At 52.0% G+C, this 23,024-nt stretch overlaps 1 protein-coding gene across 1 annotated transcript in view; it reads left to right on the forward strand.

Annotated features, from left to right (window-relative positions):
• Positions 1-23,024, forward strand: part of CACNA1D (calcium voltage-gated channel subunit alpha1 D) — a 289,303-nt gene that overhangs the window by 175,138 nt on the left and 91,141 nt on the right. The window contains 1 exon segment of the mRNA XM_023755748.1: positions 9,729-9,898. Within this exon segment, the coding sequence (XP_023611516.1) occupies positions 9,729-9,898 (170 nt within the window).

The following is a 23,024-nucleotide window of genomic DNA, read 5'->3' on the forward strand; positions in this document are numbered from 1 at the left end:
GGAACGGCAAAGGAAAGGTGTGCTTCAGTCTAAGAAGCAAGAGGTAGTTGATTCCCATGCATGACTTTTTTACACTTGTACAGGATTCTGGCTGTCTTTCTTTTTGTTTCTTAGTGACAATTTTAGGCGATAGAAAATTACATGGGCATTTGTGATCCAATACATGTAACGCAGAGCATCCTGTCCAGGTCTCTGACATGACCATGAGCCTATGGTTCTATCTGTTAAATTTACTTAGCCTATTCTTATCCAGCAACTACTAATAGCCAGGGTTTGTGATAAGGAACCAATATACAAAGATAAGACAGACACAGCCCCTCCTTTACAGACCTTCCAGTCTAGTGTGGTAAAGAGAATATTAACTTAAAATTTCAGGGCTATGAAATGAATTCTACACAAGTGGGACTCTTATCTAGGAGACTCTTATTAGTAAGGACATTGGAGAAATGTCCTTATAGGCCGACTCAGACAAGTGGGGTCGTTGAAGGGCAATTGAGGCTTAGGGAACGACACAGTGGCCTAGAGCTACAAGAGAGCTCTGTGCCTTGGAGAGAATGAGTGAACTTCAGGGCGGCTGGGGTACAGAGTGCGAGGACAAGTGGTCCAAAAGGTCCAGGGGCGGTCAACGAGCACCAGACAGCTGGTGCATTTGTTCACTCCGTCCCCATCCCCGTTCCTGTGCCATAGGGTAAGTGCCACGTGCACCCAGCCCGCTCATCTGCCGTTCACAGCGGACAACTCAACCTAGTCATTAAAATCTAGGAGTCACCTACTTTGAAAATGGCTCATCTTCCCCAAAGATGGAAACTGTTCGCTATTTAATGCATCTTCAGAGACTTGTATGTCAACAAACGCAGTCAAGGACATGCAAGGGGGGGGGTTGTTTTGAGAAAAGCTCAGGACACCCAAACCTTTGCAAACCGACAAAGTAGGAGGCACCGCATTTTCATGGAAGGATGCACCATGGGGTTTAGTTCAGTAATGAGTTCCTAAAGAATAGTTAAACTGTGTTCTCATGATTAGAAATAAGATTGTTAAAAATGCTCCTTAACATATTTACTATGTAAACAAGGGTCCTTCATTTTCTCTTGTCCCTTTTGCCAACCAGTGACTCCCCTCTACTTGGCGGCCAATGCCTAGCTTGCCCTTGAAGGATGCTCTCACAGGTTAGCGCTCTGCCCCTCCCTGGATCTTCCCTGCAAAGGAGTGGATCTTGTTGATGGAGAGCTGCGTCCCAAGGCCACTGCCCCCATCCTGGCCTATTTGTCTCACGTAGAGAGAACAAGAACATACTTTGGCTAATCTTGGCTTTTTGTGGTTGATTGAGGGAAAACTGGAGCAAAGCCAATGATTTGGATGACCTTTGAACTGAATCAGTGCCACCAATTTAAATTTATTTTTATTGTGAAACATCACACTTTATTGTTGATTTTTAAAAACACATAGTTTCTTGAACAGAAACTGAACTTACATGCTTTCCAAAAAAATTAGGTTTAAATATGAAAATATTTTTTGAACCAAACTACTTTTTCATCTGTTTTCTTTCCTTTATGTCTGTGTAGAGGAAATAATTTAGGTCTAAGGAAGACTGGCCTCTAATGATAAAAAATTTGTGGGTTACTCTTCAACTCCCCCCTACTTTTTACCTTTTTATAAATGCTGCCTTTTTGTTGTTTTCTTTTTTGGGGGGGAGGGGGGAGTGAATTTCTAATTCCTCTGTTTTGCCTGAAATCTGGGACCTAGTGATTCTGTTGGCCTTGTTCACTATTGGTTTTATGCTTGTTTGTGTTTGTTTTCTGCGTGTGTATATATTTCAAAGTATTTAATTTGTCTAAATTTTATTTGTGTGGGTTGGGTTAGAACAAAGAGCATTGCAATCCAAGAAAAAAGCACTATCTCTAAATCAGCATGATTTCCAGTGGCCCCTTTATTTTATGGGGCATCCGAGAACTAACACATTCCAGAGCAAATGGTGGGTCATCCTTCGGCATCTGTGGCATCCGTGGCCCTGCACTGCCTTTGAGTGCAGTGGCTGGCTTCAGGCTCGGTGCTCTCCCCAGCAGTGCTGATGAGCCAGGGTTCCCAGAGAGCAGGATGTCAGAGCCCAGAAATTCGGACAATGTCAGGGTTTGGGGAGTTCTCTGCATGTGCCCAGCTGCTGGGGGTGAATAGGGGCTCCCAAGGAGGAAGGCTGGCTGGGTCCAGGCACAGAGAGTCTTTCCCGGGCGGTGTCTCATGGGGAGATGAGCAGAGAGGGTGCTGTCACCTTTCTCTGAGCCTGTGTTGGGCTGTGGAAGAAGATGGGATGTGGGGTAAGCAGTGCATTCCGCCCCGCCCTCTCTTCCTGATCCTGACCAATAGCGTCCACTCTGTGCATCTCCTGAGCCAGGAGACAGATGAGTTGGCATCCTGTGGAAAGAGCAATGGTTAGGAGCCCTGGGGTCCCTGTGTGCGGGGCACATGTGTGCGGGGCACAGCGCAGTACCTGGTAGAACCCCAGTCTTGGTCTTTGTGAGACGGAGAGAAAGTCCTCCTCCTGCTTGTGCCACACCGAGGTCGCCAGGGGCCTGTGGGACAGTGCATGCAAAGACGGGTTGAGGGCTCCAGATAAAGGTTGAAATACATGAGAGGTTCGTTTCTGTTATTACTAGAGTGAGGGGCCGTGGCCCAGATGGGCTCTCCCACAGGAAACCAGGTCAGCCCCTAGCAGCGAAAGCCCAGATCCTGCTGTGGCTGCCGTGGGTTGACGGGTGGGGCCCAGGGCTGGCGGAGTCTCTCGTGAAGGACTGTCTAAGGTGGCGGTGGGCTCAGGTGGGTATGTCTCAGGGCCCTTCTCTTTTCCATCTGACCTCCTGTTTGCCCTTCCTCTGCCTCCCGCCTACCCCACTTTCTTTCCTGAGCAGGTAGGCAAGGGATGTCCGCATGGCAGGTGGGCACCATCCGGCCCTGCAGGAAGGTCCGTGTTAACTGGGGTGACAGCACTGGGGGTGCCAGACCTCGGGCACCAGCACAAAAAGGGGTGGAGGTGAAACTGCCCAGAGAGTGGGGGTGTTTGGGGATCAGCAGTGGCAGGCCTCCCAGGGGCTTCTCCGAATTATAGTGTAAGAAAGATGGGAATTTTATCAGAACCATGTTACTGTCACCTTGCATTTTTATTGACGTTGAATCTGCCCAATCTCACTCATTGTTTACTGAATGCCTTCTGGCCTCCTCACCACCATTATCTCCTTATTCTGATCTCATCTTCCCAAGTAACTCCTGCAAAACAAAGCTGATAAGGACTCTCTCCTATCAAACTTCTGTTGGTTCCTCATTGCCTACAGGGAAGCAACCCCAATATCTTAGTTTGGGATTTAAGGCCTGTTTTTGAAACTCATCCCTTCATACTCTGCCCTCTCCTTCCTCTGCCTCCGATGTGCCCGTGTTGAGGTCCTTAGGAGGGTCATTCAGGAGCTAGACGGGATGGTGTGACCAACCTCCCAGAGCCTCAGTTTCCTCAGTGTCTGTACCATGAGGGTAAGAACAGCCCCTCCCTCACAGCGGGCCCTCTCCAGGGAGGGTGGGGGTGAGGCATCGTGCTGGGCTCTGCTCTGGATATCACACCGTGGAGGCCAGCGGGGAGAGGGCACACACACATATCCGTGTCTTGGCATTGGGTGAGCAGAGTTCCCTGGTGATTCGCGGGGGGCAGGACTCTGGATGGGGTAGCCACAGAAAGCTGGGTCTTGGAAGATGAGCTGGAATTAAAGATGGAAGACGGCTGTTCAGGTGGATGGCATTCTGTGGACGGAGGCTCAGAGCGTTGAGGAATCGAGAAGAGTGAAGCCAAAATACAAGGTGTACGTTTATAGGAAGGGGAAAGCAAGCTGGCATGTCCTGTGAGAGAAGCTAGACGGCCGCGTGCCAGCCTGAAGCATTTGACCTTGATTCTTGAGGGCGGCGGGGAGGAGCCACGAGGCATCCTGAGCAGGACAGCACCAGGATGAAGTCAGGTCTGCAGTAGAAACCAGAAGCCAAGAGAGAAGCAAAGCCGATGACATGCTCTGGCCCCGACTTCGTCAGGCGCTTCGGTGGACGAGGTGTGGGCGGACCTGCCCCATAAGGCGCTTGGTAGTCATCCAGCTGGCAGGGAGAGTCCTCCCTGAGAAATTGCTCCTTCCAAAGTACATGGACCTGGAGGGAAGATTTTCTAACAACCTGGAGACAGCCAATCCACCGCCCCGTGAGGCCTGTAAATGATAAGAGAGAATGGCAGGCTGGTGGCGGAGGCTGCTCCAGACGGCATGTCTGGCTCCGTCACACTCATTTCATGCTCCTGGGAGATCTCAGAGCTGTGGGCTTGCTGTCCTGATGCATTCTGGCCTCGCAAGGATAGGCTTGTTCTGTTGTGTGCATTTGTTTTGTACCCAGACTTCCTGCATGGCTGCTTAAAGGGGGGGCCTCCTGGGGGAGCCGGAGACATGGAAAGAAAAACCTAAGAAATGGACAACATTGTCCATTCCCGCAAGGAGCCTGCCATCTGGCTGGTGAGCGGAAATGAATACATAAAATGCAAATTTGCATTTGTTTACCATGGTTACAGTTTCCAAACCCTTAAAATTGTGTTGTGTTTCAAACTACAGAAATGTTATAATAGCACAGTGAACAGCTATAAGAATAGCACATCTATCCTTTATTTGAATTCACTTATTAGTGATTTATCTCGTGTGCTTTTTATTTGCCATCTATAAGAGTGTGGACTGATTTTCAAAAATATTTTATAATTCATTACTACCCTTAGTTAATAACTTTTGGGGGGCAAACAATCACAGATTTGGCCAGTGAGAGGCACTGCTTTGGCTCCTGTATCCTTATGGCATGCCCTCATCATGTTTTTATTTAATTTTTCGGGTGTGTTTTTTAAAAGACCTTCTTTACTTGTTTTGTCTTGTACCTATCCTGCCCCTGAATCAGCCGTTTCACCAAAGACTACTGATTCCTTTTCATAGGAAACGGTATTAGAGACCAAGATCTGGGTGCCCGTTGTGCTCATAACTGCTGAGTATCTTTGGTTCTAGGTCCTTTAAATAGACAGAGGAAATATGTGCATTTGCATACACAAATGCATCCTTTATATTTAGAGATCATCAATTCACACCAATACCTCCAGTTCCAGTCCATCCCAGAGGGTTTTCTCCCACATTTCTGTATCCCTCCTTCCACAGTGAGAACCCTGGCTCCCAACCACATTGACACATTTATTCATTTGTCAGGTCCTGTAATACATCTGAAATAACGTCAGCATTGTTTTGACCATATTGCTTCCCAAACCCAGCAAACGTCCTAAAAAGAGTTCAGCACTTACTGACAGTTCTTCCCTCACCCTGGTCCTCCTGCCCGAGACTGAGTGCCAGTCAAATGATCATAAGCTACTTGATTACTTTTGTCTTTCTCCTTCAGTGTGGCAATGGTTTCACTTGAAATATAATTAGAGCCCTGACCGGTTTGGCTCAGTGGATGGAGTGTCGGCCTACGGACTGGGGGGTCCCGGGTTCGATTCCAGTCGGGGGCATGTGCCTTGGTTGTGGGCACATCCCCGGTGGGGGGTGTGCAGGAGGCGGCTGATCGATGTTTCTCTCTCATCGATGGTTCTGGCTCTCTGTCCCTCTCCCTTCCTCTCTGTAAAAAAATCAATAAAATATATTTTTTTAAAAAAAGAAATACAATTAGATGCATTTGCCTTTTTATAAATATTTTTATTGATTTCAGAGGAAGGGAGGGGAGGGAGGGTGAGAGGGTGAGAGGGAGAGAGAGAAACATCAATGATGAGAGAGAATCATTGATTGTCTGCCTCCTCCACGCCCCCTACTGGGGATCGAGCCCACAACCCAGGCATGTGCCCTTGACTGGAATCGAACCCCGGACCCTTCAGTCCGCAGGCCGGCGCTCTTTCCACTGAGCCAAACCAGCTAGGGCAGATGCATTTGTCTCTTAATTTGCTTCTGCTTTAGGGGTATTTTCTGTCCATCTCATACCTGTTCAAAACATTTTAACGTATATAACATTAACATGATTCTAAAAGTCAAAACTATAAAAACAACAGCTATACTTAGAACTGCCACTCCTACTTATCCCCTCTACTCCATTTGTCCCTGTCCCTTATTTTCTGCTTTATCCTCAGGAACATCCCGTAGTAACATATGCATGTTTCCGTATTTCCTCTGTCTTGTATGCAAAGGGTAGCATGCTGTGTGCTTTTTGGTCCAGCCCCTCCTTATATCTTTCTTCATTGGATTGCACCATAAACAGAATTCGGATCTGGAACAAGTAGGCTTCTATCACACGTGAGTTGTCAGATCTCTAGTCACTTGTAAGAGTCTGATGGTTTCTACCAATAGCTTTGTCAAATCAACTTTTGTAATAGTGACTGTTATTTTATCCCTTAGTAATAGGCTTCTAAAACGATGCATTCTTACACAAAAGGGAAAACTTTTGTGTGAGGTTCAGACAGAAGTCCCTGGAATCAGGTGAGACTTTCTGGAATGGCAGGTCTGTTGTGATGGGGCTGAGTTATTTCCACTGAGTGAGGGCAGTACAGGGTGGACGGGCACCTAGGGGCTCCTCCACGTCCTCTGAGCCCTGGATCTTATGTGTCCTTTCGTGCTTCTCAGTTCTGCAAGGGTCATATGGCTTAGAGCCCAGGCAGAGCTGTTGGCAGTTTCCCTCCCTTTGGTATTTGAGAGAGCTCCTCCAATCGCCCCTTTTAGGCCCAGATTCCACAACTAAATATTATACATTTGAACTCCACATTTGTACAGGGTTTTGTGAGTGCCACAGAATCATCTCATTGAATGTTTTCTTTAATCCTTGTGAACCAGTAGAGCAGGTCTTGTGTCTGCTTTGCACGTGAGGAGACTGAAGCTCAGAAAAGCGGACGAGCTGGCTCTCCATCCGGGCCTTCAGACACAGCGCCCAGTGTGGTCTGGGAGGACTGAGGGGGCAGCCGGTTTATTCCCACACCTCCTCCTCCACCTGCCTCATAGCCGGCAGGGGGAGGTTCATGCCCAGTACATCTTAGTTCTGTCCAGATCAGTGAATGTTGATGCCTGCTAAGTATTCGGCCCTTCAGAACTGTGAATGTTTTGTTATATGAACTTTTGTAACAGTGACTATTATTATTTAAAATAAAGGGGCCATAAGTCAGGACCCGGCAGTCTTTTTCATTCTCAGAAATTTTTGTCATAGTAAATTTACTCATGCATGCTTTTCCACGCCCCAACAACCAAAAATGGGCAACAGTGATGCAGCTTGTTAGAGAGGGGTTTCTGTATTCCTAATGCAAGAAAACTTTATAAAATATGATATTAAAGCAAACCTCCCTTACATTTCAGGGTAACTGTTTTTTTAAATTTATCTTTATTGTTGAAAGTATTAGAGTTGCCTCTTTTTCCCCCCCATGAACCCTCTCCACATCCACGCCTCCCAGGCCTTCACCACACTATTGTCTATGTCCTTGGGCTATGGATATATGCATATAAGTTCCCCAGTTATTCTCTCCCCATCCACCTCCCCACCCCCACCTTCCCTCTGAGATTTGCCAGTCTGTTCCATGCTTCTGTGTCTCTGGATCTATTTTGTTCATTGGATTCCACATATGAGTGAGATCATGTGATACTTCTCTTTCTCTGACTGGCATATTTCACTTAGTATAATACTCTCCAGGTCCTTCCATGCTGCCTCAAAGAGTAAGAGATCCAGGATAACTCTTTCACTATCTTGGTCATTTTTTTTTCAAGAACTCAGGTCGGATATGTAACCGAAATAAGAATATGGTGTTTGTATGTAATCGTGCATGCTTAATGCTCTAAGTTCAGAACCAGAACATGCCCAGAGATCTGTACTTGGATGCTCTGGGTAAGAATGGGTTTGAAGGCCCACATGCTTGTTCCTTACAGTGTGCTTAAGAAAACATTACATAATATGTTTTCATGTTGACACATGACGCTCCAGGGCCTCCTCTTGTTCAGGGATGTGATTCTGGATTGGGTGCGGCTTTTCCGAAGTTCACATGAATTTGGTGAATCTACCCAGGACCGAGTTCCGCACATCCTGTATCTCTCTGACCACACCTGGGCCCTCCCGGGTCCTTTCTCAGGGTATGGTTTGCACCTTCTTTTCTGAGACACAAGGTATTCTTCCCCGGGAGGAGAGGCCCCTGAGCGGGGAGTGCAGACACCATCTCAGGGTCTTCACCGCCTTTGCTCTCCTGCTGACCCCTGGAGGGCGCTCCTCTGGGATCCGGGCCCAGGAGGCAGCACAGTCCTGCCCTCCTCGCTTCCCTGAGGGTGACCATGGGGATGGACCAGCCCCCACAGAGCCAAGCAGAGGTTCTGGAGCATCAGAAGAGTGGGTGATGAGCAATGAGTGTGTCCTTTCTAACTGGGCAGAGGGTGAAGCCGTGGCAAGGATGCCAGTTACTAATCTGAAGTACCGGCGTCACTGGCTGTTCACATATCTGTTCAGCCCTCGACAGCCCAGAGTGGAGAGGGGGGCGAGGAGAGAGAATGGGGGTTGGCTGTCTGTAAGCAGGTCTTTTCCCTTTTGTCATTGGGGTTGGGTTAATGAGGCCCCTGAAAGGGAGATGTGCTGGCTTTGGATTGGGAGGAAGGCAGAGGCAGGCAGATGTGACCTCGGTCGGAACCCAGGGGTCTGTGTGCGGAAGCTGCGCTGCCTGGAACCTCATCTTTCTTAGCAGCTTTTTCATGATACTTATTAATCCGCAACTCACATAACTTGGCTCCTGGAACAGTTCTCGGCTGGAAAGGCAGATGGTTCCTTGTATATGAGAGTGGGTAATCGTCCACCTGACTCTCAGACTTGCTGAGCAATGCGGGGTTCTGTGTGTGTGCATAGATGTAGGAGTACAGACACGAAGGCGGAGTGAAGGCGGCCAGTTGGGAACATGGACACGTCCGCCAAGCCTTTCCAGGGCAGGTGCTCCTCTAGACGGGCAGCAGACCGCACTGCCTCTCACCTCCAGCAGGAAGACTTGGGGGCAGATCATGGCTAGCAGGGGGTTAAGCAAACCGTGGTGCCTCACCAGTGCTCCGTTTCCTGGCTGGGATGGGGGACTGGGGCTGAGGCGGGTCTCCCCTGAGTCTGTCCACTGCTCTCCGGAACCTGCGGGTGGTGGGAGGGAGCCCGGACCGCTCTGCCTCTCAGGGCTCTTGTATGGGACAGAGGGGCGCACACATTAGGAATGTTATGTTTCTGGAACTATTGCAGAAACACTGACCTGGTGATCTCTCTGACCACACCTTGGCCCTCCCGGGTCCTTTCTCTTTGAAGTTTGATGCCTGCTATCTGAGGGGGCTGGCGGGGGGGAGGGGGGGACGGGGAGGGGGCACCTCTGAGCTCTGAGTCAGGCCCCTGGGGTGGGAGGTGTCAGGCCTGCCCTGACGGCACATGGTCCTTTTGGCCCAGGCTCCTTGGGAATCTCTGGAATCCTGGAGGGAGTTTGCTAGGAGCGGGTGCATGTGTGTGGGGTGGTCTCTGCAGCTCTCACACTCACAGTCTTGCTTGGGAAGCCACTGTCCTGTCTGTCCACGTGTGTGGCCCTATTGCTGTGCTTATGTGGCTGCACTCGTGCCGTGTGTCCTGCCGCGAGCCCCTGGTGCCGCAGGGCAGACGGCTCCGGCTGTGGGTCCCCACGGGGTCCTGACATGTGCTTCTTCTCTTGCCCCCCTCAGAGAATTCTCAAAAGAAAGGGAGAAGGCGAAAGCCCGGGGCGATTTCCAGAAACTGCGGGAGAAGCAGCAGCTGGAAGAGGACCTGAAGGGCTACTTGGACTGGATCACCCAGGCGGAAGACATTGATCCCGAGAATGAGGAGGAAGGAGGAGAGGAAAGCAAGCGAAATAGTATGTAGCGCCTTCCCACTCCTGACCAGTGCGTGTGCGATGCGGAGCTGCCCGGCAGCAGGCATTCCTGCCCCGTGACCCGGCCTGAGACCCAGGGCCCCTCAGCCATCGGTTCCCTCTGCCTGCACGTCCGAGAGCACAAGTGCATGTACCTGCCTCTGAATTTCTGCCGAGGGGTGGGTTTTAGAGTTGTTTCTGGTCACGTGGCTTTACGGTGGCAGAGGGTCAGACAGACTCACCCATCGCCTCAGGGATTCAGTAAGCCCCTCGGAGCGGGACCAGGTGTGGGAAGAGCCCATTCACCTGCATCACAGGAGACAAAGCTGTGGTCCCTCCCCCTAGTGAGCAGTGTCATTGGAACTTGGAGAGCAGGGGCCCTCTCTACCCCTCTGTTGCCTGAAGCAGCTCCCACCTGTGCCAGCCAGGGGAAGCCAAATGCTTGGCCCATTCGGGGCTGGGAAGAAGCCAGTTCTGGGCAGCGTTAGGAGGCATGTGAGCCAGTGTGGCTGCTGTGGAGCCCACCCCTCTGGGTTCCCACACGGACACCAGGCACCCCCAGCACTTCCTGCAGTAACAAAGCCCAGTGCTCAGTCGACCAGTGGAATTCATTGTCAATGTCTATCAAGACCATAGACATAGTCTTACCATAGATTCTTCTCACAGGCGTGCTCTTCCTCTCCTGGGCCACCCGTGCCTCGGGTAAAGTGCGTACTGACATTTAGCAGTGGATTTGACTAAGATGTTTGTGATTTGTTTCCGATCTAGAATAGTTGGTAGTAAAGACCGACAACCTATTGCAGAGGTGTATGTCCATCGAGAGGCCTGGGAGACCAAGCTAGGCACTACCTCTCAGAAACAGCCGAGGGAGCTCCAGTGAGCGGAGCCCCTCAGACGTCATGCAGTCGTTCCTTCATTCAGCAGGGCCGGTGCTGATGCTGGGAGGACTCCTGAGATGGAGAGGCTGTGTGCTCCTTCTGCGGAAGGCCATGCCTGCACACACACAGGTGCAGCAAGGAGACAGAGACACAGGTCGGAAGGGAGGCGGGCGGTGTGCTGGAGGCTGAGAGGACGAAGGGCTGGCTGTAGGAGAGAGCTGTGGGCATTGGACCTGGGCCTTGAAGGTCGGATCTGAGATTTGTCACAGCTCAGTGTCAGGAAACATTCTGAGCCATGGCAATAGCATGAGGAGGACATCGAGGTGGGCAAACTAAGGCTTAAGGAGGAAGCGATGGGCTATTGGTTTGGCTGGAACCCAGAGGGTGTGCAGGTCAGGGAGACATGAAGCAGGGAGAATGAGGCCAATCTGTACGGCTTCTGTAGGCAGTGGAGTGTGGGGGCTGAGGCCCATGCTGGAGGGGATTCTTTTCTTGACTGAGATGGCATTCGGTGACTTCTAGCCCGGCACTCTGAGGCTGTGATGCCACGGGGAGTGAGGGTTTCCTGCTGCCATGGGTGCAAATGATCGCGTGAATCCTGTGTGCCAATGGGGGAGCCATGGAGTGCAGGCTGCTCTCCTCTCCTCCCCCTCCCTGCTTCCTCCAGGTCTCACCCACTGCTCCTCAAGGAAGAGCCTGGTGTTCACCACCTAAGGATTAGGAAATTGCAGGGGGATTTCTAGTGCTGACTGTGCTTGCCAAATTTGAGGTCAGAGTTTATAAGCAGGAGTTTAAGTTCCCAGCGTGGTGGTGTCCTCTAGGTGATTGGGTATAAGAGTGTCTGCATGTCCTCGGCACAGCACTCCCAGATGTTAGAGCCAGCCTGAGTCCCCAGGGCCTTCCCACCTGCAGTGTGGCGGGCAACTTGTGTGCAGCTTGGGGAATGCCTGCCGTGCTCTTTCCCTCTTCATTCCCAAACCCCAGCGCTGCTGCTGCCCCCTTCTCCTAAGCCCAGCCCCTAGCATCTTGTGTGTAAAATGCTGAAGGCACCCTTCCTTCTTCTAAGCAGAGTTCCTTTCTTTGCTCTCTTAGGCATGTCCTGTAGAGAGCTGAGCGAGGCGGTCTTGCAGGCTGATGACCTTTCATCTCTATTGCTCCACCTCCAGAAAGAGACAGGGACCCATGTAGTGTTGGCAGCCTCAGTTGTGGTGGGACCCTTTTTATGGCTTGTGATTGGGGAGTAGGGATGTTCGTGGATTTGAGGCATTGCCTTCTGGTAGTCCTGCGGGTCCACGCTGTGACTGAGCCCAGCATTTCCTGTGTCCTGCTGCTGTCTGATGACACGATCAGTGCCTCTTCCATTGGAGACCTTGCCGTGGAGGGAAGACGGGGAAGCGGAGCCTCAGAGTAAAGCAGTGGACAAGCTGGCGCCGTAATCAAGGGCCAGCAGTCTGCTGTGGGAGCCAGAGGGCTCAGCGGGTCAGCTAACAGGAATGCAGGGAAGGCTCCGTGGAAGAGGTGGGGATCCTGCTGAGCTCTGAGGGATGAGCCTCCTCGCTTTTCAGGCTGAGGAAAGGGCATGAACCAGGTGAGGAAGCTTACAAAAGTTGAAAGCCCTTAAATGCATCACTTAGTAAGATAATCAAGGAAAGAAACGCCCTTCAAAAGTTGTAGATCCTCACAGTTCACTTTGTAGTGTGGGCTCCCAGGCCCCTAAAGCTGCACTGGGTCTCAGGATCGTCAGCCTGGTGGCTCCTGCTGCCCACAGTGATGCGTGACGCTGCCTGTGGAGCCAGCTGGGCAGGCGTCTGATCCAGAATAGCTCATCCTTCGTGGGGCACCCTGTTATTCGTCAGCCTCGTTTGCCAGGTGCTGTGGTCTCCCGTGGAGCGAGGCTCACAGTTTTTCCTGAGTCATCAGAGCTCAGAGCCCTGATGATTAGGGTTGGAAATGCAGACATAACTCCCAGGCTGTGGGAACACATTGGGGTGTAACTGACTTAAGACAGCCCCACTCTCCTCCCGACGAGGAAGTGGGCCTCCCTGAATGTATTGCCAGCAGCTCAGACCTGGAAAAACATCACTGTGGGTTTCCCTGCGACCTCCTGTGGCTACTAGCCATTTTCCTCTTGTCCCAGCCAGAAACCACAGGAAAGAGGGTTTCAACAGGCCCATGTAGTCTTCTTCACCAACAAACAGAGGTTGACTTGCCACCTGCACACCCAGACCTGGTCTCTGCCATCTGGTAGCAGGCAGAGAAGTGTGGGCATGGCCGGTGCCAGCGAGCCCTTTGGGTGTGTCAGATCCATGCCCACACACCTCACACGCCAGCCTGCTCCTGCCTTATATCTGGGGAAGGGGAGGGGATGCCACATAGGGCTCCTGACCTTGTCCACACGCTTTAGGATGCTGACTTCACCAACTGCCCTTCTCAGGTGGGGACTGGATGGGATTCCCCAGACACTGAGGAATTAGGTGACAGTGTGAGAAGTCCTTCCTATGGCCCAGCTCAGTTGAGGGGAGCAAAGGGGCGGAGAGGAGGCCATTAATAACAGCAGGAGTCACGAGCCCACGGAGGGGGCGCTGGGCTGGAGGTCATTCTGACGCCCCTTCCCTGGAGCTGGCTGCGGCTAAGTTTTGTGACTTGGATTTTGGACTTGAGTGTTGGGCACATTACCCAACGTCTCTGAGCCCCATTTCCTTGTCTGCAAGAAGGGGGTCAAGATATTCGCCCATAGGGTTGCCATGAGGGTTAAAGGTTCGATAGCTGGAAGGAGCCACCACAGCTGTAGGTCCGTGCTGCTGCTCTTGCCATCAGACTGCAGTAGAACTTGACCGAAACAGAGTTATTTTTGCAGATGCTACTGGACCTCTGCCCAGCCTCAGGGTGAGGACCCGTTTTAGGACCAAGTCCCTACACTGTGCTATTTAGAAACCATAAGGTTCCCAAGTTGTGATGGAGAACAAACTTGACCTGGTCACTTTCGAGATACCATGGCACAGCTTTCTGGCTCCCAAAGCCCATCTAGTGGGTCGATGCTTCTGTCAGAGGACATGTTTGGACATGTGCGCGTATTATCTTTTCTTTCTGATCTTCTAAATGTAATTTTCTGCATCGTGGTACAACTCTGGCTGTACGTGACAACCCCCTGGGAGCTCGAATGCTTCCCGATGCCGCCCCCACCCCCTCGCTGATTAGTTGGTCAGTGATGGGACTCGATGTGACGCGGCTTTATGTACAGTCTCCTGGAGGTTGCATGTAAAGCCAGGCTGGGAACTCCTGAGTGCCCCCCACCCCCAGCCCCACCCCCACTGAGGAGCACACTGGTCTAGGCTGAACCTTGAAAGAAGATAACGGAGAGGCAGGCAGTCCCTCCAGGGCCGTGTGGTGGCTGCCGGGCTGTGGCCCTGGCTTCCTGCGTTCACGGGCCACTTACCTAAAATGTCAGCCCCATACATTTGCTGTTAGAAAGCTGGTATCGCACAATTAATTGAATGGGCAAAATTTCCTTGGAAGTTAGTTCCTGAGCATTTGGGAAATTTTCAAGGATAATTTAACTTTTTGCTGAGCTTCAAATTCCGTAAGAAACCCTGCCAAATCTCCAAGCGATTTTTTAGACGTATGCAGCTGCTTCCGAGTGAACAATGGGGTTTTTCTAGGGCCATTAAAATCTGAAAGCCTAAAATTCTATTTTAAACTCTTCTCATTGTCAGTGATTAGTCTTAAAAAATGGCATTAAAAATAATGAAATGGTTTTAAAGGAGCTCATTCTGAAGTTGGGGCCAGAAATCCAGGCCAGTTCATGGTGGGAGCTATGAGTGATCGACAATCCCCGTGAGAGGCGATACTGATGCTCCAAGGCAGGGCGGGGATGCCCGAAGCGCCACCTCTGAGCACAAGGAGAGCCTGAGTCTTCATCAGGGGCCCAGGCAGAGGCTGTGAGCGCCGCCCCTGTCCGCCTCCCCTGGGACCCTGCCCCTCGGGCCTCGGGGCACAGGTGGCCATGGCCGTCGCCTCCCTTCCGCACCTGCCACCCCAATGACTTTTACTGTGGTGTCTGACTTGAGGCTGGGCAGACAAGAGTGATGGGGTAGCTGTTTGCAAGCACACAGCATGGACATTTTCTGGTCCTATTTCAAAGGGTTATGTCTTCAAAATTTGATTCCTGAAACGGCTTTCATCTCAAGAAAACTACCTCAGGGCACAAGTTCCAAGTGAAAAACCTTCAATTAAAAGCTGTAACGCAAACAGCAGCAGTTAGAGCTGCATGTGGCAGACAGGGGTCCAGGCGGCTGTCCTCCAGAGCGGCTGGCCGGGGAGGGCCGGGCGCTGGGGTCGCGGGAGACACCGGCTCCCCTGGGTGGTCCTGGGAGCAGTGTGTAGCCTCCTAAGAGCTGGAGGGAGACGAAGTGGAGGGTGGTCACCCCGCTGGAGACGGGGAGGAGGAGGCACTCCTGCCAGGTTCACCGAGTCCCAGTCAGGGTTGTTTTTTCTGCTTTTAATGTATTTGAATTACAAAAGAAATATTTACCCACTGTAAGGAATCCATATAATATCAAAGTATGTAAGGCAAGAAATAACATTCTCTTGCCCCTCTTCTGAGAGGGAGCCAGACTTGGCAGTGGGGGCCTGCTCTTTCTGATCTCATTTGTTCCCAGAAGGAATAAGGACACAAGATTTTACACAGACAGCTGGCCCCCTGTCCCACCAGGAGATCGCCCAGCACAGCTGGCCCCCTGTCCCACCAGGAGATCGCCCAGCACAGCTGGCCCCCTGCCCCACCAGGAGATCGCCCAGCACAGCTGGCCCCCTGTCCCACCAGGAGATCACCCAGCACAGCTGGCCCCCTGGTCACACCAGGAGATCACCCAGCACAGCTGGCCCCCTGTCCCACCAGGAGATCGCCCAGCACAGCTGGCCCCCTGTCCCACCAGGAGATCGCCCAGCACAGCTGGCCCCCTGGTCCCACCAGATCGCCCAGCACAGCTGGCTCTGAACCGTGAGCCATAGACAGCTTTCCATATTTTTAAGACAACGCCTTGGCTACTATTAATAATTTGCCACAGTAAAAGCTGTCCCGATGGACTGTATGTAGCACATGGACCTCCGCTTTGTGGGAGTTGTCAGGGTTGCAGTTTTAGCCTTGTTGGTGTGACCGTCTGGCCGTCTTCTGTGCCGTGAGACTGTGCACCATGGGGGCAGGAACGGGGTCTGTTTCTGCTCTTCATTGTGCTGGCACCTAGGGCAGTATTTGTCACATGTTATCTGTTGAATGAAAGAACACAGACTAACATCTCACATTTGTCAAGTGCTCCCCTGTCAGACACCGCTTTAAGGGCTGGGGCTGCATTAACCCATTGTTCCTCAGCAGCTCTGTGAGACTAGGACTTGACAGGTGAGGAAACTGAAGCATGAAGAGGTTTGGGAGCTTCCCAGGGTCCCATGACTGTCAAGTGGCAAAGCTGGGATTTGAACCCAAGGTTCTGCCGCAGTCTGCACGTAGCCATCGCTGATCCCCACAAAGGCGTGCACCTGTGTCAGCCCACACGTTCACGTTCTTGTGGGAGAGCTCATTCAAAAGGGTTTTTCTGGGTCAAAGAGCATGCCCTTTAGAAATACAGGTACTATGCCAAGTGACAGCAGTTTACATTCCCACGGATGGGTCCATGCAGGCCCTCGCCCACTCGGCGTTCCTTCTGCAGCCCCACCTGCCTCTGCAGGTCCCTTCCTGGAGCATGTGGCCTCAGCATTAAGGACTAGCCCGTGTGGAGCGACCACCATATCACAGACCCTGTCATTTCTCTCGTGACCTGGTAGTGGAGTTGTAGTCGTAACGGTTGACCGTGCCTTGCCAAAGCTTAGCATGCCACTTGTATTACCGCATTTGCTAGTTTCCTCTGAAAGCAACCCTGTGAAGTGCAGGTCTGACCACTATTAACATCTGATGAGGGATGAAACCGAGGCTTAACCAAATCAGGTAACCCGCCCATGGTCATCCAGCCAGAAAGTGGCAGGCTGGGTTTAGACCTGATCTGTCCAAGTCCAGAGCCTACTCTTCTAGCACCCAGGTGTCCTGCCCCAGATAGCAGTACTGGCTGGGCTCGAACAGCCAGCGGGTCAGCACCCAGGACTCCTGACTCCCTCCAAGTGCCCACTCCCTAACGCCCTTCTTACCCTTCGTAGAGGGAAGGTCAGACTCTGGAAACCTCTGCCTAGAGAGGGTAGATTGGTTGTTTATTGTAGTTGGTTGGTTATTTAGGACAGGTTCTTAAAGACAGGCACTTCGTATACTCGCTATAAAATGCGCACTTGCGCTCCCTGGCCAGGCCCTGAACGGTAGGTTTCCTCGTGGGACAGTTTGGGGTTTTGCGTGTCAGAGCCTGTGGATGTCTGCATCTCCCGGGTCCTGGGGCTCTGTTTGCGGTGCTCTTGCTGCCCTCTACTGAACCGTAATGAAATTGCTTGTGTTCAACCTGAAGGGGTCACCCTGGCCGACTTGCTAAAAGAGGACAAGAAGAAAAGGAAGTTCTGCTTTCGCCAGCGCAGGGCTAAAGATCACGGTAAATGGCTGGGACGGAACTCCGTCTCCAGCAGGCTCTTCCCTGAGACCCTGACACCTCTGCTCGCAGAGGGGGGTTGCGTGCATGTCCGTGTGCTGCGTCTGCAGGTGCCTGTGTGTTTTACTTGCTTGATTTCTTGGAAACTTGCTTGTGTCGTTTTCTTCTTGTCTTTCCCCAAAACGTGTGTCTTTGCCAAGACAGCATTGCAATCTCCTTTCCTCGTGAACTGTACCTTTTAAAGAGACAGTTGATCCAACTCAGAAAATGTATTTAATCCAGCATGAATAGTGTTAGTCTGGGAGGCAGACTTTTATGAACACTTTCCCCACAACGCTGCTTTTTCATCTAAAATGTTCCCGGGTAGATGAGAGTCCAGTGATGTAGCTGGATGGGTGTTTTCCCCAGGGTACGTTTTTCAGGTGGCTTCTTGGTCTTGCACTCCCTGGCAGGTTTGCCCAGGACCCTGTTCAAGCGAGTAGGCCTGTTTCACCCAGAAGTTAAAAACATACTTCCAGGCCCTTGCCGGCGTGGCTCAGTGGTTGAGCGTCAACCTATGAACCCAGAGGTCACGGTTTAATTCCCGGTCGGGGTGCATGCCCAGGCTGCGGGCTCGATCCCCCGTGTGGGGTCTGCAAGAGACAGGCGATCACTGATTCTCTCTCAACATTGATGTTTCTATCTCTCACTCCCTCTCCCTTCCTCTCTGAAATCAATAAAGAAATATTTAAAATATATATATATATACTTCTAGGAGGCAAAGATTTTTGGGTCCTTGCCTTTGCGAGGAGGAATGAGGAAAGGGCTCAGGTGGGAAGTAGTGAAGTTTCCAGCTATGGTCTAAAATAATGCCAAACATCGCCCCTCAATGGGAACCCTGGGGTTAGCATCAGGGCCATACCTGTGCAGGGCAGTTTTGGGAACTGGCACCCTGCCCACCTGCCAAGGCACCGCTGTGGTCCCACAGCAGCCTCTGCACACCACGCAGTCCCCTACCTGCTGCCACTCCATCGGCCCTGGTCAGGCCGCTCTGCAGGAAGGCAGACTCTGTTTGAGAGGAGTTAGACTGCGGGCACACAAAGCCAGCAGTGAGAGAGCAGAGGGGCGGGCGGCCCTGTTTTCTCGGGAGTGACCGTGGGAACGCTGAGCCCAGAGGTTACGGGAATTGGGCTGGAACCAGCCACGGTGGTCTGGCTGGAGGTTGTATGAGGACCCTGCTCTCAGCAGAAGGCCTGCGAAGGGGAAGGGGCAGAGGCTGTCGGATAAAAGCCCCTCGCTATTCTGAGAGCCCTTGTGGCCCCAGGGGGAAGAGGACAAGGAGTAGGACCTTACCCGACAGTGAGTGGGCAGGGAGTTGGGGGGCAAGGGGGAGACGGGGCCGACTTGTTCAGCTTCAGTGTTTTCCAGGAAGAGGCTGGGCTGGCTGCAGCTGCTGGGACTTCCGCAGGGAAAAGGGGCTCCAGCTAAGCAGGAAGCACTGTCATGGATGTCAGGAAGCACGCTGGCAGAGATGGCCACGGCTGCAGCTCTGCGGAGGTGGCCTCGAGAAGAGGAGTGGGTTCTGTCCCCAGAAGGGACCCCGCTTTGGGCTTCTGGGTCCCTCCCCTCCTCAGCCAGGGCTTGAGGCTTCTCTGTTAGCTTTCTGAGAGGTCTGCAGGGAGAGGACGCAGCATCACATTTTCAGGAAACTGTGTTTTGAGCAGGGGAGGTCTCCTCTTGACTGAGGCAGTCAGGGTCCCCCAGGGAGGCGCTGACGTTGCTGGGGACGTGTGGGCAGTCTGTTGTGTGGATGCTGTGCTCCCATGTCACTGGTCACATCGAAATAGTCATGGTCAGGGTGTAATTCTTGCTTCAGACACAGAAACCTTGGTCTGGCCTTGACCCACATTCTCCAAGATGAGTCTGGCTTCTTTACAGCAACAAGAATCTGTTACCCGGTGATGGCTAAGCATGTCACCGCCAGCAAGCACAGTCACCTTCCTCAGGGCTTGTCATGGAAAGAAGATAAAAACGCAAGGTCTTGGCTTTGGATCCCCCCTCTCCGCGGAAGGCAGCCATGCCCGCCACTGCTCGGTTGTCCGACCTCACCCCTTACCCTTCCTTTGAAAGGAGTGAGAAGCTTTTAGGCTGCTGGACATGGAGGGAGATGCTGACAAATCCCCAAGCCTGCGAGAAAGCCTGCTCTACAGAGGCAACAGGAGTGAGGCTCCTGGAGGCCAGGACACCTGTGGACTCAGTTTGGCTGGCTCGGGGCTCTCAGGGGCTGCTGCTCCTCGTGCTTCTCCAGGCCCCAGGAGGTGACTTCTGGTGAACCTCCAGAGGGGTGGGGAGGGGCTTCCCAGTTCTGCTCATTCCCTGCTCCCCTTGCTGAGCTCGGGGAACGCCAGGGAAAACCCCTTGGTGCTGGGAGCCAAACCAGACAGCCTGTGGGCGTTTCCTCTTTACACAGTTGCAGCAGGTCAGAGGTCAGTGGGTCTCTGAGATGATATTACCCAACAGCTCATTTTCTGCATTAGATGACCCAGGCCAGGAGGGAAAGGGTCTTGTCCCCACATCGCCAGGGACAAAGACTGAATTAGCCTCCATCACTGAAGGAAGTTGGTCTGAGATTTTGCTGTGCCTGTTAATGGTGAACATAATTTTGGGGCTGCCTACTTGGACCCATGCACAGACTCATCCACTGTGTGTTATGTGTGTGTGTGCACACACATGTATGTTTGTCTGTAATTTCCTCTGAATTCACAAGCCAGGCCGATTTTGTTGCAAGGTATGTTGTCCTTCAGAGTGAGAATAGAGAGAGGAATGAACAATTTTACTGGTGAAAATGCTTGTTGTGCTGGCCAGAGAAAGTATATTTCTCTGGTTTATTTTGTGTGGCGTTGCCTAGGATGGCATCGGGGCCGAGTGATACGATCTTAGAAATAATGTGACCCAGGCTGGCATCTCTCGTCTACAGTCCGGGGTGCGCTGGGCTGCTGCCCCGCCTCCTCTCCTCACCGACAGCAGCATTTGGGGCCCTTCCACAGTGCACTCACACTCAGAGCCTAGGCCTCCATCCTGGAACCCTTCCCAGAGACCCCAGTGCCTGGAATAGACCACAGAGCAGAGGCTGTGAGCTTCCCCAGCTTTTCAGCAGGTAAAGTGCAGTGCAAGCCAGCATCCCCTTAAAGGCATCAGGCTTGTCCTAATGCCTGGTTTCACCCAGATTCACAGAAAATAGTTTTTAAGTTTATATTTAAAAACATAAAAACTTCCTCGACAGAGCTCTGAAAATTCCCTGGAGTGTGTGAGGTAGAAGGACTGACAGCGTCACCACATGCAGACGGTCCCTGCTTGCTTCTGCAGGAGGGTCTGGTGCAGGCAGGTGACTTGGTGGGCTCCGGGAGTCTCTCTGCTTGGCCTGGCCACTTGTCAGCCTTCAACACCGGGTCCCCGCTGAAGCAGACACAATGCAGTGGGTTAGGGAGACAGGCATGTGTTCCAGTCATTTGCCTGTGGCTTTACTTACTTGGGTTTCTACAATTCTTTCTGTTTGGACTTTTATAAAGTCTAAACGATCACCTTATCAGCTTGAATTTTGTGCTGTCTCCATCCTGGGCTGATCTGTGGTAAGTGGTCGGGCTCTATGTCGTGTTTCTCGGGGTTAATCGAGGTCATTAGGACAGCGAACCGGTGCTGATGGATAAGGGGCTTGCTTGGCCTTTGGGACTTTTCAGTTTGTGGCATTTTAAGTATAACCCCCCGTACATACCAGCATATACCAGCATCAGAGTGTACACCAGCCTATTCAAGTGTGTGCCCGAGCTGCAGGGCGGGTGGCACGTGGGAAGGGTGCTGAGGGGAAGCAGGAGAGCTTTCTCACGCTGAGCTGTGTGCCTGAGGCTGCTGGTCGCCGCTCTCATCTGTGTAATCACAGAGTTTGTGCATGTAATCTCAGGAGCCCCTGTCCTCCTTTTTAAAACAGAGGAGATCATACTGGGGTTGAGTGAAGGGAGACCCGTATCAATGAATTAACATTGAAAAAAATGAATGTCGAGCGCAAGTGAAGGGTGAAACACTTTAATGTGCGTACAGGCTCCCGCTCATGCCCACGGGGCCGGGGCCGGGTGTGTTCCGTGCTTCCAGAGGAGGAAATGCGTCCTGAGGCAGGGACGGGGGTGGGGGCGGGGGGCCGGAGCGGACAGAAAGGCTGCCAGGGCCCCAGCCCGAGCCTGGATCCTCTGCTCAGAATCAGGAACTGGACCAAGGTCCATGTCCAGGACCAAATGAGGTCACCCCATTCTAGCATAGTCACCGTCCTCTCCCTCTCTCCCTCCACCCGCCTCAGCCCTGGCGACATCCTTCTGGAATAGACTCATTTATTATGTCTCTGTAGGTGTCAGATACTTGTAACGGAAAAGTTGCTGTCCCCACAACAGGCTAAGTTAGAGAGAAATTGCCGAGTGCAGGGCAGGAGAAGTGCCAACCAAGAGTAGCCGGCAAGTGTGGGACACTTCACACCAGAGGCCTCCGTGCAGTGATGGAGGTGGTCGGGGGAGCGACACCGGACTTGGGCCACACGGGGAGTGTTGCTTTGCATCCAGAGAGCCGCGCGAGAGCTTTGCCAAGATGACAGAGCTGCCGTTCGTGATTGCCTGGCACTGAGGACCCATCCGGGGTAACCCACGATGAGGGGACCCACTCCAGCCCTGAGATGTACGTACCCCACATTTTTCAGATGGGAACGTGGAGCCTTGGAGAACTCAGGTCACAAACATGCAGTTAAGGTTAGATCTGGCCGACCCGAGAGCCTGCTCTCAGCCACCATCCCCTCCACATGAAGGATGGAGGCAGGAGGACTTCTCTCCAGGGAAGCCCTGGAGCTGGGCCCCCCAGTTAGTGTCTCTGTGCTGCTTCGGAGGGAGTTTGGCTTTTTTTCTTCTCTTTCCCCCACTTAGTCTAGAGAGGAACTCGTGCCTTTCATCCACTCCTAGCTGGCGCCCAGCCAGAAATGCAAAGGGACACCCCCTCCCCACAGGCAGTATGCACTGTAATCTGCTTCAGTCGTACTGTTTGAAAATGAAGCTTTAGAAATGAAATGCAGCAACTGTATTTGCTCACATCATGGGACATGGCCCCAGAGAATAACTAGCCACAAGACTCAGCCTGTTCAGGAGATGTTTGCTCTTTTTGAAATAATAACTAAAGTTACGATATGCGTAATACCAGAACCTTGAAGGAGTCTACTGTGAGAGACGGAAGTTTTGAGCGTGTGGAGTTGGCATGATCAGGACACTAATGCTGGGAGTCAGGACCCAACTGGGCCTGAGGACCCCACAGTCCCCACCCCGAGTCATAGTGCTCACACCTGGCCTCAGACCACCAGGAAGAGCTGCCGCAGAGATGGCTCGTGGTCATGTTTATAAGGAGCTCCCACTGTGATGTTCTTTGTCTTGTTCTTGAAAAGAAGACTGGCCCCATGGGAAGAACCCATAACAATGAACTTTGTTGAATTTTATGAATTTTTAGTCTCTCGCTGAAGCCAAGGCATGGGACAGTCGTGGGACAAATTGCAGGAGCATCTTAGATTCTCTCTCCCTCTCTCTCTCTGGAACTTTCTGTTAAAGGTTTTTTCATGATTGGATTGTTGTGGAGTGTTTTCTTTTTTTTGGGGGGGGGGGGTTGGTTTGTTTTGTCTTTATTTTTGCATGGAGT

This window comes from Myotis lucifugus, unplaced genomic scaffold (assembly GCF_000147115.1).
Source record: "Myotis lucifugus unplaced genomic scaffold, Myoluc2.0 scaffold_83, whole genome shotgun sequence".
In the NCBI taxonomy this organism is placed as follows: Eukaryota; Metazoa; Chordata; class Mammalia; order Chiroptera; family Vespertilionidae; genus Myotis; species Myotis lucifugus.